Raw genomic sequence first — 18,650 nt, 5'->3', positions numbered from 1 at the left:
AAATTAGGACACCCGAGATGCATTCTTCCGATAGTGTCAAGTTTCAGGCGTCGAGGACGTTGGCGTCGCAATTGGCCCGTCGTAGTGTCATTGCTTGCCACCATTTGAACATTCTAAGAACCAAAAAGGGTTCCATAACTGAACTACAGTATGTATTTCTACCACATGTAGCTAGACAGACATTAGCCTGGTCAAGATCCACGGAAGAGAAGCCCAGACCAGCTAAACAGTAGATCAAGATAGATGTAGGACGAAAGCAAATTAAAAACAAATTGGAATGCTGACTTGGCACTCTGCAGGTACAATAGCTACTTGTAGCTACTTGTAGTGACAGGAGTTCGGCTTCTTGTTCGGAACAGTCTCTTCACCAGTGTTCCTTCTACCACATCAGACGAATAGCCAGAAAACAACATTGACTGGTTTGTACTCGGACATAAGTGCCAGATGTATGTGTACAGTAGCTGTCAGCTAAAGGTACAATACACGCTACCTACTATGAGTACAGTACGTATACTGTTTACGAATATACCCCTGAATTGCTGTACTCTACTGAGTGAAGTCCGGAACTATTGTAGTAACTCACAAAGGGTGAAATCGCGACCTGTTGCCAATGAGCTACTGGCAAATCACTTGACAGCATATGCCGAATGACCGCCTTCTCAATCGCTGTGACCTACTCCATTGAACACCCCCCACCCCCTCCATAAAACCTCCACGGTCCTTGATGAACCATTGTGTGCAACAAAGAGACGTTCGGCATAGGTCTCATGGATGGCTATCGGTTTTCGTATAAGTGGGGAAGCCATACGACTGGTGCCAACAATCGGATTAAATGGCATAGCAGAGAAGAGTTATAGGTGTCCGGAATGCACTAACCGGAGTATATCCAGACAAGCACCAGTTGGTGTTACACAGCATTAGTACCAATAAATACATGCCCCGGGGGATTATCCAATCGCAACAGCATGTACTATTAATTAAACACACATTAGTAATGTCTACATACCAGTACTTGTGCGCTAGAATGTCTCCCTGTGGTGCCCTGAATGGCCATAGACCTACTCCTTGCTCCAAAGACATTCTAGAGCATATGCCAGGTGCGGGGCTAACCGTAGACCCAGCCTAAAGTAGCGTGTGCTAGATCGGGCTGCAGTAGTGTGCCCTATACTACAAGCAGAGCGTCTACTTGTAGCAGCGGCAAACAGCGGTCCAACGACCCGTCTTCACGATGCCAAAAGGAGGAGCTGGAGTTAGACTCAGGGTTTTGGCCTTAGTCTTGGTCTTGGTCTTGGATGGAGATGGAGACCGAGACGTCGAAGCCGTACCCCACAGTCATCTGTTTGAGGGCAGATGAGTTGCATTGACTCAGTGTCAGGAGCAGTGGACAATTTTATGCACCATCTCATTAGCCGTTGTGGGGTAGGATGCCGAAGACTGGCAATCTGAATACGAACCACTTGTCTGTACATACCCTCATCGTTGTATGTACTGTGTACAAGTCGGTAGTTGTACGAGTAGTAATGCACATACTGTGTACAGAGCATTACACTGAGATTTCGTACTGTACACATCGGCCAACAGTCGTATAGTGTACCCTCATATTTGTAGTTCAGTCAAGTAGCTGCTTGTAGTTGCATTACGTCATTGCTTCACTTCGGAACGAACACATGATATAGACTGTCTCTGTACGATACACATGTATACTGGTACGATACTCGGGTTCATCGTCACTCAATTGTGCCTGTTTGTTCATCACAAAGCAGATCTACCCTCCACCAGCTGCAATTCACGCCTCGAATGTGGCTTGATCTGCCTATCGTACTCCATATACGAGTACCGTACGTACATACGGGCGCTTGTTCCCCGCACATAAACACTTCGTACCACTACATTGCTACTTGTGCACCAGTACCTTGTGCCTGGTATAAACTGCCATTAGCCAGTGAGGAATCCGGGGTAAATAGCTGACCTGTTTATGTTTGTTTCTCCTCGTTTTGCTTTTTCCACCACTCTCCCCTTTTTTGACCTTGTCCGTTCCGACTGGTACAATAATGTCGCGCTGTGGGCCGAGCCTAAAGCCTGAACCTGTGTGTACAGTGGAAACAAGACTCTTGCACCGTGACCGAGTCTAAAAAAACGTGTTTTGCTCAGCCTGAGCAATGGGTTGATGAGAGTGACACCCCCCCATTGCCATGTCATTCTTGTACGGCTGTAAACACCACCAACACCTATCTCACGTATATCGTTGCCATATTACTCATACTCGTTGCCGTATGCGTCGTTTGAGGCTTGGCACATGGCGTCAGTACAGAAGACACACTACACTTATATTTATTGCACCCAGTGCAAAGGTAATTTGGGTTGATCGAGATGGAGGGGGTGGGAGGTGTGCGAATTTGTGGCTGATACTGGTTTGGGAAACCGCCAGAATCCGAGCTGGATTGCTCACGCCCTTCGTTACACCAAAAAATTCTTTTCCAGCCCGTCACACTTACGTTAGTGGCCTCTGGCGTGAGCTTCCCCGCCATCGTTATCTTGTCCAAAAAACAAGCTCGGACGACAGCGCATTGCAGGAAACGGCACTCCCCAAAATTAGCAAGCAGCCACCGAGGCCCAGAGAGGGTGGGGGTGATAAGAAGGTGGTGTGTAGGAGTTTAGCGGATAAACGGTGCACCAAAAAGCAGAAAAAAAAATAGCCCCTACGTAATGTGGGGCGCGAGAAGTAGTACATACTGCAACCGGGGTGCATGTAGAGCACATCAACAAGCCATAATTGTATCGTGCTTGTAGCTAATTGTATGAGGAATTCAAAATTCCATGTCACCTCTCACAAGCCAAAAATACGTTCACGTACAAGAGACAATAGTTGTAGATAACAGCACTGATAAGCCACCTTTTTTCCCACGTCTTTTATTGGGAAATAGCGTGACCTTGGGCAATAAGGCTTTGTGGCACACGATGGAACTGTGAATCGTAGCGCGACACATGTACGAGTATGACCATTGGTCCGAGTCTTTGTTCGTGATACTTGTACGAGATGGTATACTGTAGCAATAAGCATCCCGCGCGAGTGTGTGCTCCTGCTCGTACAGCTAGACGGTACTCGTGCACTCTCCACATGATATCTCCGAGCGGTGCCGAGTGTACGCGACATGTGTGTGGGTCCTCTTTCTTTTCGGATTTACTGTATTTTCTCGTTCCCAACCGCTATCTCTATCTCTTCAGAGGGCTGTCTTTCCTTTTTTTTTGTTTTTGGTTTGCCCACAGCTCTCACACCCTATATGCTGAGCCTCTCTCCTCACCATATTTCCCGTTTCGCTTTTTTTTCTCTCATTTCTCTTGTCTGTCAGCCTTCTTTTTGTATCGAGCTTCTTTGTGTTGACAATGAGACTTTGGCTCTTTCGCTTTTGCGTTTCCCTAAAAAATTGACTCCAAAACCCACTTAGGCTTTTCCCGAATTACGCTTTTTTCCACCCCCAAACCCATCAGTCTTTTTATATACCCTAGCTTCCGAGCTACCACGACGCCGAGTAAATCACACCCGTGGAAGGAAAATATCAGGTACAACCAACACCGACTGGAAAGAAGAATCCCCAGAATAACTAGGACAAGTTTGCATACCACCAACGAAACAAACGCCCCGACTCTTCTCTCTTAAACTACTCAAACACATACACAACACGCCACCTATAACGTTGTACAACACCACCACATTTACAACCTCACAAAATGGAAACCACAACAGTTTCACGCCCCGCCTCATCGCCACAACTGTTTCGGCTCCTGAGCCAAGGCGCCATGCTCGTCTCCATGATGGCCACCCTCATCTTTTCGCTCTTCTGGACCAGCACTGTATCTGAACACCAGAGCGAGCAGGAGCCCCTTTTGGAAGACAAAAAACAGCAGCAGCAGCAGCTACAGCAGGAGGAACATGAGTCCGATACCGAGCAGTCGGACGAGGAAATCCAGACCCCCACTGTCTCCCTGTTCCCCTCCATCTCCAATCTCCAGAAGCTCGACGACGATACAAAGTCCCCCAAGCCCTGTGCCACAGACACCTACTTTGGTATGCTGCCCATGGTCAACCCACAGGGCGACGTTGTGGGATGGGACGTGTGTGACAACACCGCCGCTCTGCAGACCTCGCAGATGCCCTTTGACCTCGACATGATGTACTCCATGGACTCTCTCAGCGACTTTTCCTCCGTGCCCGACTCCTTCTTCATGGGTGGAATCAACATGCCTGTCGCCGACGCCAAGCTCATGCGACGAGCAGGCCCCGAGCGAAAGAGATCGTCCGTCACTTCCTACACTCCGTACGAACGACGACCCAGTGTCAAGCAGCAGCAGATTGTCGCTCAGCAGCAGCAGCAACAGCCCCTGACCCAGGACCTGCTCTTCGACCTTGGCGACTTCCCCTCTGCCGACGACCTGTCTCCTCTATCCCACTCTTCCTACACTGAGTCTACCCTCTCATCGCCCAAGTTCCAGATGCCCATGGGTCTTCAGCAGCAGCAGCATCAGCAGATTTCTCAGCATCTGAACAACACCCAGCAGATGCGTCAGCAGGTGTCTCAACAGCAACACATGACTCAGCAGCAGCACATGACTCAGCAGCAGCAGCTCTTCTACACCGAGTCTCCTCAGTCGGAAGCTCTGGACTTTGAGACCTTTGACAGAGTCGACCGGTTTTCATCGTCGTCGTCTTTGGAGTCCCCCCAGGCTCTCGACTACCTGGTCCAGGAGCATGCTCCTGTCGCCACCATGCAGCAGCCCCAGCAACAACCTCAGCGCCTGGAACAGCCCCAGCACATGGAGCAACCCCAGACCCACCAGACACAGCCTATCGACTTCTACCAGATTTCTTCTCAACATCAACAGCAACATCAGGCCCCCGTCGTCACCCTGTCGCCCCCCGCGTCGTCTCGATCTTCTTCTCCTTACTCGGTGTCCAACTCTGGCTCCGCTGGTGAGGAGGGCGACGACGCCCCCAAGTTTGTGTGTCCTCACTGCGATTCCACGTTCCGAATCCGGGGATACCTTACCCGACACCTCAAAAAGCATTCTGAGAAGAAGGCCCACACATGCCCCTTCTACGACTGCACCGCCGAGATGCCCTGCCATCCATCGGGCGGCTTTTCACGACGAGACACTTACAAAACTCATCTCAAGGCCCGGCATTTCATCTACCCTCCTGGAACCAAGTCTGCTCAGCGATCGACTACGTCCGGCACCTGTTCGGGCTGTGGCGAGATGTTTGAGTCCAACGAGACCTGGATTGAGGAGCACATTCATAAGGGAGTGTGCAAGGGACTGCCCGACTTTGATGGCGTTCCTGGACGGGTTTGTGCCGAGTAAAAAAGGTAGCAAGCGCACTAGACTATTTATTTATTTATTCCATACTGACGATCAATAAGAGCGACTGATATTTGACAAACGGTGTATCATACGAGTACAAGTACTTGTACTTTGTACATACTGTACTTGTGTCAATTTTGAGATTGCGATAAAATAGACACTGCTTGACCCACACTACTGAATAGTCGGTCCGATAGTGCGTTAAAATTTTCTCGCCCAATTTGACCCCCTACTACTGTAAGTACTGGTATCAACTAAAACGGCTATAACTGCCCTACTCAGAAATATTGTGTACCTTCTACTTCCCTAAGTGCGGATTTACGCTTTACCCGTCTCGCTTGAAGACAGACGTACAGTAGTTTGTTGGCTCGTTTTCGCATCTCCGCATACCCGTTAACATGCTGCGTCTTTTGTGCTCCTCTGGTCCTGTGTGGACTGTGTCTGCGAGGCGTTTATAATAGCCCGGATGAATGAGCTCTCTTATGAAGAGTGTCTCGGAGAAGGTGTGTTTGAGTCATCATGACGAAACCGTGCAGCAGCAAGCTGAACTACCCACAGTGCATATACTGGGTCTACGTTTACGGTGGAGAGGCTGGATTTGGAGGTCTTGGTCTGATCCAAGTAGGCCTATGATAGCGTGGTCTATAGGGCTCGTAGAGGTGCCAGACGACGGTGCATTTTGTATTTCTCGGTTTTTCCACACTAACGATGGGCAGTAGACCAAAAATTAAATCTAAAATGACTTAAGACTTGGAACGTCTTTGTATGAGGAGAGACAACAAAGAGTTTGGTCCCCCCTGTTCTTTGTTTGGCACTGTAACAAAGAAAACGCCCAACTTTTCGGCAACTGTCTCGTTATCTCAGTGTGTGCAAGAGGGTGGAGACGCATGATTGACTTTTGGCACCACAATCGTTCCACCACTTTTGAGGATGACGACACCGGCAATGTGAAACTAATATGACGATCAAGCCACGGTCCAGCGTGTTCGATTCTTTTCCAGTAGGCAATTATTAATGGACTATACGAGACGGCTCAAGGGGAAAAAAGTATACATGTTTCCTTGGAGTAGCCCTATCGGTACACAGTAGCAAGCAAGCCTGATGAACACTTTCTGTACTCAATCGTTACAATGTAACCTCAGCTCCCCCGATAACAGCTCGTGACCAGCATCAGGCCTAACGTTTCACATACGGCTGACCCCATCTTTGCTTGGCGCCCCTGTGTTGACGGACTGGGGTAAGACACTCAAAACCCACGTTGCGTTCCTTGTCGAGAGAGCCCAACAACTCTGTTGAGCGAGGAGGAGCTCGTCGACAAGGAGGGGTTCGTAGCTCTCTTAGCTGCTGACGGGTCTAAACCAAAAGCCATCGTTAGCCGTTGCCGTTGGCTGTTGGAGGTCTCTACCATAGTTGGAGCGATCCGAACATCTCCACGGACCCAGACAAGCCTACGGAACATGTACTGTATTTACTGTATCGACTATACACTGGGCCCTGCAACATTTTCAGATTAAATCACATCTACGGGTCGTTACGAGCTCGCGGTGGAATAAAAAGGCTTTTCGCTGAAGCCAATAGCTCCAAAACTCGGGCTAGTCTATCGTGTGTCCTCAAATTATGTCTCAGCTTGCTTATACTTGTGAGAAATCGCAATCTCCGCTATTGGTGCTTAGATACTTTCTATTCTTCACGGACATCCTTTTGCCGAAATGACTTTCAACCCTCGCTACGAGTAATCAAGGCGTAGAAATGTCCAGGCTAACCCGCACTCAACCAGGGATTGGGTTGAGCGTTTGATATTCACGTGCTCTAGCAGAGCAGACGTTGCTCTACGTTGTTACACTTGGGTCTAATGCAACCCCCAAAACGGAGTACTTGTACCCACATTCCAGACTTCATAATACCACGGAGTTCCGGATCCATGCTTTATCGGTGTCATAGAAAATACATACAGACTTTCTGATAGATAGGTACCTATCACACGTATGGCCAGGGTCTAAAGGTAGGTGACACTATGTTATGCGAATACGATCTCATGTGAGACTCGGGGCGCTTGTAGATCTGTCAAGACTGGTTTTAGACGCTCCGATAGAGACTCCGACATATACTGCACATGCAGGTGACAGATTATTGATAGAAACCCACTCCATGGCGTGGAGATATAAATAAATACTTCAATTACATACGTCTTCGATCAGTCAAAGCTGCTTCTACTTCGGCAATGCACTATCCTTCAAAGGCTGAGCGAGAATCTCCGGGTTGGTGTTGGAACGCTCAGCAGAATTAACATCAAAACTTGCTTGCACGTTAGCCTCTTGAGAAGGCTCTTGCTTCGGCTGATGTTGCTGCTGCTGCGCGGCGGTCACCTCAGAGGGCTGCACAGAGTGATCATTTGATTCCAACTCCGAGTCCAGTCGCATCTCGGCCATGTGCTCCCGTGCATTGTTGACAACAGGAGCGTCTCGCTGGCCAGACACGTCCGGAGCCACTTCCGAGTTGCTGGGCTCAGCTGTCTTGGGTGCAAATTCGTAGGCTGCACGAGCTCGCTCAGAGTGTTTGGCCCCAGCAGGGGCCATGGGCAAAGACGCCTGGTGTCCGTTCTGGTCGGGAACCTCCTGTGCATTCTTTTTAGCCTCTGCCTCCTGCTGAATAGCCTGAGCATGTGCCATCTCGGGAAGAATGCCCTCACTCTTGGGAGGAAGTGGCTCGTATGCAGGCTTGTCGATTCCATGAGACTTGTTGAAGCGCTCCACCTCCTCCCGAGCCTTGCTCTCCTCTGCCAGCACGTTAATTCGCTCTCTCATAAACTCATCGTGCATCATCTTCTGCTCAACATAGTGCTTGTGTGCCACCTTCTGGCCCTCGAGATTTGAGCCCTCCTCCTCAAGGCCGGTCTTCTCGTCCACAACGTACCAACTGATGTATCCATTGAGCATGTCTGTAGCTCGAGGCAGAGTCACACCAGGAGGAGCGCTGTTGATGACAAAGTTCTCCAGACTCTTGCCCTGTCTGACCTGGTCTCTTCGAGTGCTCTGGAAGTCCCGGAAGCCTCTGTACAAGTCTGAGACTCGATCGGCACCTCGCTTGCCTCCAAGATTGACACCTGCAGGTTCCTGGGACTTGGGACCGGCTCCCATAGCATTGTCCTCAGTAGAGCGAGGCATACCCGCACTCTCCTCCTGCATCTGCTCCTGGTCAACAGATTCGTGCAGCGGCGAGGGCTTGGGCGGAGTATGGGGGTTGTTAGGATGGGACTTGTGGAAGGTGAGACGCTCCTTGAGCTTGCAAGAAGCACTGGTCTTCTTGGGCTGGTTACCGTTGGTACCTGAAGAATTCTCAGGCTCCTCCTTGATATCAGCATCCCTCTTGGAGCCCTTCTTCTTGGGAGGCTGCCAGAACATACCCTTGCCTCCGTCTCCAAATCCGTCCCCTCCATGGAAAATGTCCTCAATACACTTGTTGACAGACACTCCCTGGGGCGAGACAAAGTAACCTCGGGCGAATTCTCTTCGATACTCGCACGTCTTGCTCTCTCCGCCGGCATCAGATGTCTCCTTCTGGCTCATGAGACCGAAAATGTGCTGTGTAGAGAGAGGAGGAATCATATAATCTGTATCTCCTCGCAGCTGCTCCATGTTGATGGAGACGTTGAGCAGTGAGTTGACCTTGGACTTTCGGAGCAAGTATCTGTGCGTAATTGGTTCGTCCTGGGCGTATTCAGCGAGATTCAGCTCCACTCGTCCTAGGTGGTTTCTGTCCGAGGTGTTGATCTCCTTGTCATTCTGACGGTCGTTTCTGGACTCCACAAACACATCGAACATGATGGACGAGCCGTGCAGCATCTTATCATCGTCTATTCGCATTCTGAACTCCATGGACGTCTCGTAGTTCCATTCGGCTCGGTGGTTCCGGATTCGAGCGACGTCCGTACGTCCTCGAAAGTCGTTGCGTCGATGGTCGGTGAGATGCCATCGCACGGTCGCCACACCTGTCAGTTGGGGCACATTGGCCAGCTCGATAATTTTGAGCTTGAGATTGAACCGGGGTCGGTCGCTGGATCGGAACATGGTCGTTTTGAGGCCTGAGCGAAAAAAAAATTAGACAACGGCGATGGTGGTACACAAGTTGCTGCATGAGGGAGCTTATCTGGGGTCAGGGGGTTAGGGGAGTTTGAGGGGGCAGGCACTGACCAAACATTATGAACGAGAATATGAGCAGTAGTAAACAAACAACAAGAAACTGCCTTTCACACGACGATATTTGACCTTGGTACAATGTTTATAATCACGTGAACCATCACCTTACTCCATCGATACTTCTCAGACAGGTAGGTCGTTTTCGCCACACCTCCGCATAACCCCAAAGAGGGAGGCTACTTGTAGCGAGACTGGGACAAGGTTCAATTAAAGACACTGCCTACAATAGGTAATGGAACGAAGCGACGCGGAGAGCTACGTTTTTTGTGCAGCAAAGTGCCTTTTCGGAAGTGTAGTACTTTGCAAGTGACTGCTCAGATTAAGACTGTATATGATTCGCCAAGTCAGAACCTCCCCATTTACAAGCTCCAGCATATCCCAGTGTAGGCCAGTACAATCAATAAGCTCTCCGATTGTTGCATGTCTCCGGTAGGTCGATGTGAGGATGGAAGTGGATATTACGAGTGGGATTAAAATGGAGAGGGAGTGCCAGGAGCAATGGGAATGATCACGTGACAACACAAAGTCGCTCAGTGACGACCTGTCACGTGGAAAGCTGCACACATCCCCGGTTACAACCAGTTATTTCGGTTCACATCACCCCCAAGCTTATCTGGACAAGGTGTGAAAAATGGGCGACGCTCCCTTTTTGTGGTTTTAGGGCCTTGTAGTGTCGTATAAGTCACGTGCGGTTTCTAGAGGGTCCACGGCGGCTCCAGTTCGATTTTCGGAAAGGCCAAATACCGTGATTGGTTCAGGGGCGGCAGTAATCCATCGACGGTCTTCTGATGCACTCTACAATCTCTTTAGGCTCCAACCGCGCCCACCACTAGTGATGGACCCAGGGACGTGTGTGATACAGAGCAACCGGGTAAAACCTTCTTAGCCTCACCACCACCACAACACGATAGAAATGGACAGTGATCGGGATATCAAGGACGCGGGGGAGCGTGCAGCGGCCGTCGAGACCAATGTTGGTGAGATTACCGCGCCCGACACGTCTGAAAAACCGCTTCCGGGGGCTGAAACAGCTGCTGATGAGCCCTCTGTTTCGATTGAACAAAAAGCTGAACCTGGTGCTAAGATTGAAGAGGATCACAAGAACGGAGTTGAAGGGAAGGATGAGAAGAAGGAGGAGAATGAGCAAGAGGTAGTCAAAGCAGAGGATAAGACCGACGAGAAGCCCGAAGTGACTGCCAACGATAAAATCGATGAGATAAATGAGGCTCCTGCTAGCACCGACGTCAAGACTGAAGCCGTCGTCGAACCCACCACACACGACACGAACGCCGCAACTAGCACGACCGGAACGGGCACAACCGACACTACAGCAACCACCACTACAGCAACCAACACGAACGAACACGACCTACAGGCGATGCACGACACTGGTGCGGTGGCCGATGGCGATTTGATGGACACGTCGGACGACTATAAAATCAACATGGATCAGGTGCAGCTAGGGGACTATGACAGCGCTTCCATCTCCGGCCAGATTGCTGAGCGAATGGCGCAGCCCATCAAGACGGAGTTCGATACCAACTTTGTGCCCCAGACTCTGTCGCTGGTGGACCTGGAGCACGTCAACGGCAAGCGTAAGTTTGAGGAGACAGACACGCCTGAATTCGACACACAACGCGCCCGTGAACTCATCCTCGACGCAGACGTCAACCCAGCCCTCAAGGCTCCTCAGCTGCGTTACATTCCGCTGAAAACTGGAGTCTGTTACGACGTGCGAATGCGATACCATGCTCGTCTGGTGTCCACATCCTACGACTACGTGGACCCTCATCCAGAGGACCCGAGACGTATTTTCTCAGTGTACAAGGCGCTGGTGGATGCAGGACTAGTGGTGGATCCCGAGTATCTAGGTCTGGAGGACATTGGCCCACTGATGGAAAAGATTCCGATCCGAGAAGCCTCGCTCGACGAGGTTCTGGAGGTGCATACCCCCGCACATGTGGACTTCCTAGCGTCGACGGAGAAGATGAACCGACCGCAGTTACTGGAGGAGGGCGAAAAGGGCGACTCGGTCTATTTCAACAATGAGTCGTTCAGTGCAGGCAAATTGTCCTGTGGAGGAACCATTGAGACGTGTAGAGCCGTGATCGAGCGGAATGTCAAGAACGCCATTGCCGTCGTTCGTCCACCAGGCCATCACGCCGAGCCTGGCAACCCTGCTGGCTTTTGCATGTTTTCCAACGTGGCTGTGGCTGCCAAGGTGCTACTGAAACGGTACCCTGAGCGAGTTAAGCGGATCCTGATTCTCGACTGGGATGTTCATCACGGAAACGGTACCCAACGAGCCTTTCTGGATGACCCTAGGGTGCTTTACATTTCTCTGCACCAGTACGAGAACGGAAAATTCTACCCTGGAGGCACATTTGGAGCTCACACGTCTGTGGGAACTGGAGCTGGAGAGGGATACAGTGTCAACATTCCCTGGAGTGCCCCTGGAGCTGGCGATGCAGACTACATTTACGCATTCCAAAAAGTCGTCATGCCAATTGGTATGGAGTTTGACCCTGATTTTGTGATTGTGTCAGCTGGTTTCGACGCAGCCGAGGGTGATCTTCTTGGTGGGTGCAAGATTACGCCTTCGGGATATGGTCACATGACCCACATGCTCAAGGGCCTGGCTTCTGGAAACCTGGCTGTGGTGCTGGAGGGAGGTTACACTTTGGAGGCCACTGCCAAGTCTGCCTTGGCCGTCACCAAGGTGCTTCTTGGAGAGGCGCCTCTTCCTCTTCCTGCGGCCTTCAAGCCCACCTCTGCAACTATCTCTGTTGTCCAGGATGTGGTCGAGACCCAGTCTCAGTACTGGCGATGTCTGCAGCCTGGCTTTGAGACTATCATTCCCAAGGAGATCACCACGTACGATCTGATGGGTGACGTCGTTCGATCCTACCAGGCACGCAAGCTGTTCGACAAGTACAAGCTATCGGCTCTTCCAAACATGGGAGGAAGCAGCAGTACGCCATCTGGACGGGCTGCCACTGCTGGTCCTGCTTCAGGATCGTCAATCTCTCTGGCAGACCAGATTCTTGCATCACCAAAAATCCACTCGGCCGAAACCGTGGTTGTGTTTGTGCATGATCCTCCTCAGATCTGGGGTAAGGTGGACGCTGTCACTGGCGAGCTTGACTTTGATTCCTGCATGGTTGACGTGACGACAAAGTGGCTGGAGTGGGCACATGGACGGGGATACGGTATCATTGACGTCAACATTCCCAAGGCTTTGAATGGAGCTGACGACGACAACTACTATGCACTGTTTGCCAGCCAGGAGGTGTGCCTGTATCTGTGGGACAAGTACCTCAGTGTGTTTGACGCGCAGAACGTGATCATGGTGGGCTTTGGTGATGCCTACGCTGGTCTGGTGCATCTGGTAGGCCACCGAGACACCCGAGAAAAGGTCAACTGCGTCATCAACTTCATCTCCGAGACCCAGCTGCGCCCTATTGTCTCCATTATTGACGAGTACATCACCGACTGGTTCTACCGATCGTCACTGGTTTTCACTGCGGACACCCATCCCTGCTGGGATGTGAGCACTAACCCCAAGAAGCCAAGGCGTAAGTTTGGACGAGTGCTCCGATGTGACAGCACCGGTCTACATCGAATTGTGGAGGAACGGTTCAAGGAAGCAGTTGAGTTCATTGACGAGCAGCTGGAGGATGATGAGGAGTAGAGAGAGAGTGTGCAAAATAAAACGAAATGATGTATTTTTATATAGAACCCCTGAAGTCAAATGATTTGAGCTGTATGTACGGTACATACTGTACCTACTGTATCATGTGCATAAATTGTACAGTAGTGTGAGTGAGTAAAAGAAGATTGATTGGTAATATAGTGGTTCAAGTACTGGTAACCGGCAGTGTACCCTGTGTTCAAAAATTATAAAAATATATGCCTTCGACCAGATTTGAACTGATGATCTCAGCATTACTAGTGCTGCGCCTTACCACTTGGCCACGAAGGCGGCTATAAACTTTTTGAGGATGGTAGCCATGGAGTCCTGACACGAGAACTCATAATCTGTTCCCTAGAATAAAAAAACCTGTTAAAAAAGCACAAAATGATGTATCTGTTGACTGTTTCATCTTTAAGCCTTTTCTGACGTTTATTATACTGTGAGAATAAGCTCTGACCAGAAGTTAGGACAATACAACTTTCCGTACAGCATGATTATGGTTCCCTCTTGGGCTCAAATTTATACCACATTCTTCTCTTACCTGAGTTAAAAGAAAAAAATCTGAAGTGCCATTGAGACTCATGTACAGTAGCTACATAAATAGATTTGATAATACAAAAAATTCAACGTAGTATATAAGGAGCCTGTCAAAATTTGGCAAACAGGGCAACCATAACATCCTTCTATATTCCACGATGACACTTTCACATCATATGACTTACAACCTATGTAACCTTAAATCCGGCCGGGTAACCCTAACTACAATATGGTACCAGTTTTTGCGCAACCCACTCTCCTTCATCCACACAACATCTCAGCACTCAGCAAAACATTCTACGACAACACAAACACAGTACTCGTATCGTATCAAGTGGTATTATTGTAGTACAGTATTTTGCCCCCAGCTTTGACACACGCACTAAACACACAAATCACGACACACACACAAACACAAATGTCTTCGGCAGTGGAAACTGAATTCGAGGCGCTTTTGGCATCCATGTTGGTGGCAAAGGCTCCAGGAGTGTCTGGCTCCAAGATTAACGGAATTCGAGAGTTGGCCATGAAGAACGTTGATGTGAGTATTATCCTGACTTTTGTGACGACCAACCGGTAGATCGTATGGTATATATGGAGGTGAGACGCAACGGTGACAATGATGACGACAACACACGAGTGATATCAGGGACTTTTATCGTATGAACTGACACGCTTGTCCAGTGTCTATTTATCAATGTGTCTTATTGTCGGAACATTAACAAATGATACCCTTATTTTGTTCTTACACAAGTGGAGATGGCGACCCGGCTGCCACACCTACAATACAAAAAAAATCACCGTTATTTCACACTGTTATTTTGCTTTCATTGCAGTAAAACACGCGCGCGCAGTATAACACGTACACAGTAATCAGTTGTACGTTGCAACTGTACCATTGTATCTGGTTTGAGGGTGAACGAACATCTTGTCACACTCCAATATGGTGATAAGATGGCTCCCCAAGTTTTCAAATCATCTCAAACCACTATCGTAACCACCGTAACCTACGAGATCATGGTACCCCATAGCCCTTCCCCAACGTATTACTAACCCAGATGGAATCCACTCTCATTCCCATCCTTGAGCGACATCTCAACAAGACTCCTCTGAGCCACAAGCTTGGAGCCATGTATGTTCTAGATGCCGTTGCTCGAGCGTACCAAGAGGAGAACAAGAAGGTTGGCCATGCTCTGAACCCCCAAGCTCCCGACGGCTCCCATGCCAAGGGTCTTTTCCGAATCTCTGAGTTTGTCGAGAGAGCTGCTCGAGAGTGTGTAGACCATACTTCCTCTGACGACACTCGAGACAAGCTGGACAAGCTGGTGGAGATTTGGCAGAAGGCTGGAACTTTCCCCCCTGACTCCATGCAGAGAATGCGGGGCTTCTTTAGTATGTCCAAGACCCCTGAGCAGTCTCCTCCCTCGCAGCTGATTGATCTCATTAACCAGGGCCAGCCCCCTGTCACTGGATCCACAGCAGCTCCTGCTGGAGGCGCCAATGCTGCTGCTGCTCTGGCCGCTGTTCTTGGCGGTGCTGCTCCCTCTGCTCCCGCTGCCTCCAACCCCGTGCCTACTGATACAGCCTCCATTCTGCAGGCTCTTGCTAGCATGAACGCTGGCGCTGCCGCGGGCGCACCTGCCCCCGCACCCGCTGCCAACCCCAATGCTGCTGCTGATGTGCTCAAGATGATCATGGCTCAGTCTGGCGGTGCTCCTCCTACCATGCCCGGTGGAGATGTCAACCAGGCCTGGAACCTTCCGTCGAGAGACCCCCGAGACCCCCGAGATCCCCGAGACAACTTCCGAGACCGTTCTAGAGAGTACAGAGACAGGGACCCCCGGGACCGAGATCCCCGAGACCGTGATTTCGGACGAGACCGAAACTACCGAGACCGTTCTGGAGACCGAGGGGGAGACCGAGGAGGAGATCGGGACTTTGGCCGAGGCCGAAACCAGAACCGACAACCTCCCGGAACCGACACCTTTGAGGACGACGCTCCTCCTCCCACCGAGAAGAAGGTCACCTACGACAACTCTTTGCCTCCTGGAACCATCAAGGTGCTGTCTCGAACTATCTTCATTGGAGGTGTGACTATGTCGACCACTAACGAGGAGCTTCTATCCATTCTGCGACCCTATGGCCGAACCCAGTCGCTGGTAATGCACAGAGAGCGAAAGCACGCCTTCTGTAAAATGTACACTCGAGCTGAGGCCGAGGCCGTTCTGCAGAACTTCACCCGACTCAACCAGCAGGGCAGTATCACTCTGCGAGCCCGATGGGGTGTCGGTTTCGGTCCTCGAGACTGCTCCAACTACCAGACCGGTATTTCCGTCATCCCCATTGCCACGCTTACCGAGGCAGACATGAAGTGGGTGGTTTCTGCTCCCTACGGAGGCACTGGAGGAGTCCCTGTGGCTCCTGGCATGTGTATCGAGGAGCCCGATATCGAGGTTGGTACCGGCGTTTCTTCCAAGGCCAAGTCCAAGCGAATGCCCACCAACGCCGGTGGCCGAAATGGACCCCGATCTTCCTTCCCTGATCGAGAAGGGGGCGGAGGATTTGACCGAGATGGGGGACGAGATGGAGGCCGAGGTGGGGGCTACGGAGGAGACCGAGGTGGATACGGAGGAGGTTATGGAGGAGGTTACGGAGGAGGAGGCTACGGAGGCAACGCCAACCACGTTCCTGTCGGCATCAGATCTCCCGCTCCTCCACCACAAGTCAACGCTGCCCAGATGGACGCCAACGCGGCTCTGGCAGCTCTCTTCCCCAACGGTATCCCTTCCATGGGTGGCTTTCCTCCTCAGCAGTAGATAGCTTACTAAGAGAGGAAAAAATGTATAGATAGATTAATGATTATGATATTTAAAGGTTTTGAGTTGTATGTGGGATGTACAGCACTTATACAGGCTTGTTGTAGTTGTCCCGTTACGTGGTTTGAAGTCACGATAATCTTCCCATGCCTATACACCAGTCAAGATGTAGATGTCCTGAACGAATGAAAAGAAAAAGGATGAAAAAATAAAAAAAAAACATAAAAAAAAAAACAACCACTTAGATGACTAATTTAAACCTCGATTTGAAGTCATCGTTGTAATTCTGTTAGAATTGCGCTTCTTTTTGAGAGGGTCTCTTGTCGGCTCCAGCAGTCCTACGTACATTACCTTACAGGTATAATCTGGGCGCTCTGAGAACGTGGCTCTCAGGATAAGAGATTTCACCAAGTATTTTACTGACAACAGGCTAATTCTACAACGAAAATGAACTGATATAATACTAAGCAACCCCTCAAAATTTCCATCAACGTGTACATAATACATACTATATATAAATCTCGGCTCCTCATTAGAGTTCACGTCCAATATCTGACTGTGCAGTAACATCTCCAAAATTCGTACCTCGACAACATGAGCAAACCAATCAACACTCAGCAATCGCTGCCAGTGGGATCTGCGCAGACCTACTTCAAGAACCAGAGTGTTGTTGCTTACCAAGAAAAAGATTCAAAGCAGGGCGGCTCCTCTGCATCCTCATCTTCACAGTCATCGATCAAAAACATTGCCTGGAACAGTACAGGTACTCGAATTGCCGTGGCATACAGCGATGCGCGAATCCGGGTATGGATTGCCGGAAATACCGAGGTCAACACGTCGACAGAAATCCCATACTCCTCAAGCAAGTCTCAAAAGGCTGTAGTGGGCCTGGCATGGTCTCCCATCAGTCCCGATCAGCTCGCTACTTGCAGTCTCGACGGAACTCTCAAGGTGTGGGACACAAGAACAAAAACGCTGCTTGCATCCGTGAACACCGGAGCCGACAATCTAGCCTGCTTGTGGTCTCCCTGTGGTCGGTACATATCGGTGTTAAGACGAGACAATGCGATCCTGTGGTACGCGCCTTCTTTCAACGGAGAAGTGGCTGAACCAGCACCCAGCACAAACATCGGAGGACGTCAGAATGGAGGAAAGGACTCGCAAAGATCGCGAGGGGCACCCAAGATCGCCATTGGTGCAATGGAAGCGTTTGGAAACCCCATTGCTGCATACAAGGAATCTCCCTACGAAATTTTCGCGGCAACTTGGACAAACACAACTGCTGTCATGGCCATTACAATGGGAATTGGTGTGGTGAAGCTGCTCAAGCTGAATCTCCAGACTGCTGCTACTTCTGAAGAGGTCGAAAAGGTGGTTACTTCTTCCCAATCATTAAGCACGTCTAATGTGACCACTCTGTTTGAGCTTCTAGGACACACAACAGCCGCGAACTGTGTCAAACCTGATCCTCAAGGCCGTTATATTGCTGTGGGTGGCAATGAAGGCATTGTTTCGTTGTGGGATACCAAAGAGTTGGTATGTGTCAAGACACTGTCCAAGCACGACCAACCGGTCGTTTCTCTCGATTTTTCGCATGATGGAGACTACATTGCCGTCGGGTATGACAACAACGATATCCCTGTGGACATTGTACATGTGGACACTGGAAAATTTGTGCATGCTGTTTCTCGTCCGAGATGGACAGGGCTCCCAGTGGTGGCATGGAGCCCGGTGAAGTACAACCTGGCATTTTCTGGGGACGTTGCGGGTCTGAATGTGATTACTGTAGGAGGTAATAGGCCGAGTGGTTACTAGATGCCGAAATCGGGCTGGCATGTGCGACAAGAATCCTCTAGTCATTAAAGCCAGATTTGAAAGAGAGGATGACACCGGAGCAACCAGCGAGCCCTCATACTGACAGATACTGATTAGCTATCGGAGCGTGCGACAGTCACTGGATTTCCCACACCCTCGTCTGCAGCACAGAATATAAAACCAGTACAAGTACAAGTATAGGTACAAGTACAAGTGTATGTAGTATAATATTAG

General features: G+C 50.1%; 6 protein-coding genes and 1 non-coding gene across 7 annotated transcripts; 5 read left to right on the top strand and 2 right to left on the bottom strand.

Annotated features, from left to right (window-relative positions):
- Positions 1-2,192: 2,192 nt before the first annotated feature.
- On the top strand, positions 2,193-2,696 carry YALI1_E29792g (uncharacterized protein; the record flags this gene model as incomplete). Its single annotated transcript, XM_068283126.1, has 1 exon — positions 2,193-2,696. The coding sequence occupies one exon, from the start codon at positions 2,193-2,195 to the stop codon at positions 2,694-2,696; it is 504 nt and encodes a 167-aa protein (XP_068139227.1).
- A 1,033-nt stretch (positions 2,697-3,729) lies between these two features.
- YALI1_E29776g (uncharacterized protein) lies at positions 3,730-5,358 on the top strand (the record flags this gene model as incomplete). The annotated part of the gene is made up of 1 exon (XM_504374.1): positions 3,730-5,358. One exon carries the CDS (start codon positions 3,730-3,732, stop codon positions 5,356-5,358), a length of 1,629 nt encoding a protein of 542 aa, XP_504374.1.
- A 2,210-nt stretch (positions 5,359-7,568) lies between these two features.
- Positions 7,569-9,425, bottom strand: YALI1_E29719g (uncharacterized protein; the record flags this gene model as incomplete). The annotated part of the gene is made up of 1 exon (XM_504373.1): positions 7,569-9,425. The coding sequence occupies one exon, from the start codon at positions 9,423-9,425 to the stop codon at positions 7,569-7,571; it is 1,857 nt and encodes a 618-aa protein (XP_504373.1).
- A 1,042-nt stretch (positions 9,426-10,467) lies between these two features.
- Positions 10,468-13,245, top strand: YALI1_E29709g (uncharacterized protein; the record flags this gene model as incomplete). The annotated part of the gene is made up of 1 exon (XM_504372.2): positions 10,468-13,245. One exon carries the CDS (start codon positions 10,468-10,470, stop codon positions 13,243-13,245), a length of 2,778 nt encoding a protein of 925 aa, XP_504372.2.
- A 219-nt stretch (positions 13,246-13,464) lies between these two features.
- Positions 13,465-13,536, bottom strand: YALI1_E29678r. Its single transcript has one exon. It is a non-coding gene; the product is annotated as a tRNA-Thr (tRNA).
- Positions 13,537-14,203: 667 nt separating this feature from the next.
- On the top strand, positions 14,204-16,601 carry YALI1_E29665g (uncharacterized protein; the record flags this gene model as incomplete). Its single annotated transcript, XM_504371.2, has 2 exons — positions 14,204-14,326; positions 14,844-16,601. The coding sequence occupies 2 exons, from the start codon at positions 14,204-14,206 to the stop codon at positions 16,599-16,601; spliced, it is 1,881 nt and encodes a 626-aa protein (XP_504371.2).
- Positions 16,602-17,195: 594 nt separating this feature from the next.
- YALI1_E29642g (uncharacterized protein) lies at positions 17,196-18,416 on the top strand (the record flags this gene model as incomplete). The annotated part of the gene is made up of 1 exon (XM_504370.1): positions 17,196-18,416. The coding sequence occupies one exon, from the start codon at positions 17,196-17,198 to the stop codon at positions 18,414-18,416; it is 1,221 nt and encodes a 406-aa protein (XP_504370.1).
- Between the last annotated feature and the right edge of the window lie 234 nt (positions 18,417-18,650).

Source organism: Yarrowia lipolytica, chromosome 1E (assembly GCF_001761485.1).
Source record: "Yarrowia lipolytica chromosome 1E, complete sequence".
NCBI lineage: Eukaryota > Fungi > Ascomycota > Dipodascomycetes > Dipodascales > Yarrowia > Yarrowia lipolytica.
This window is presented reverse-complemented; position numbering and strand designations above follow the sequence as displayed.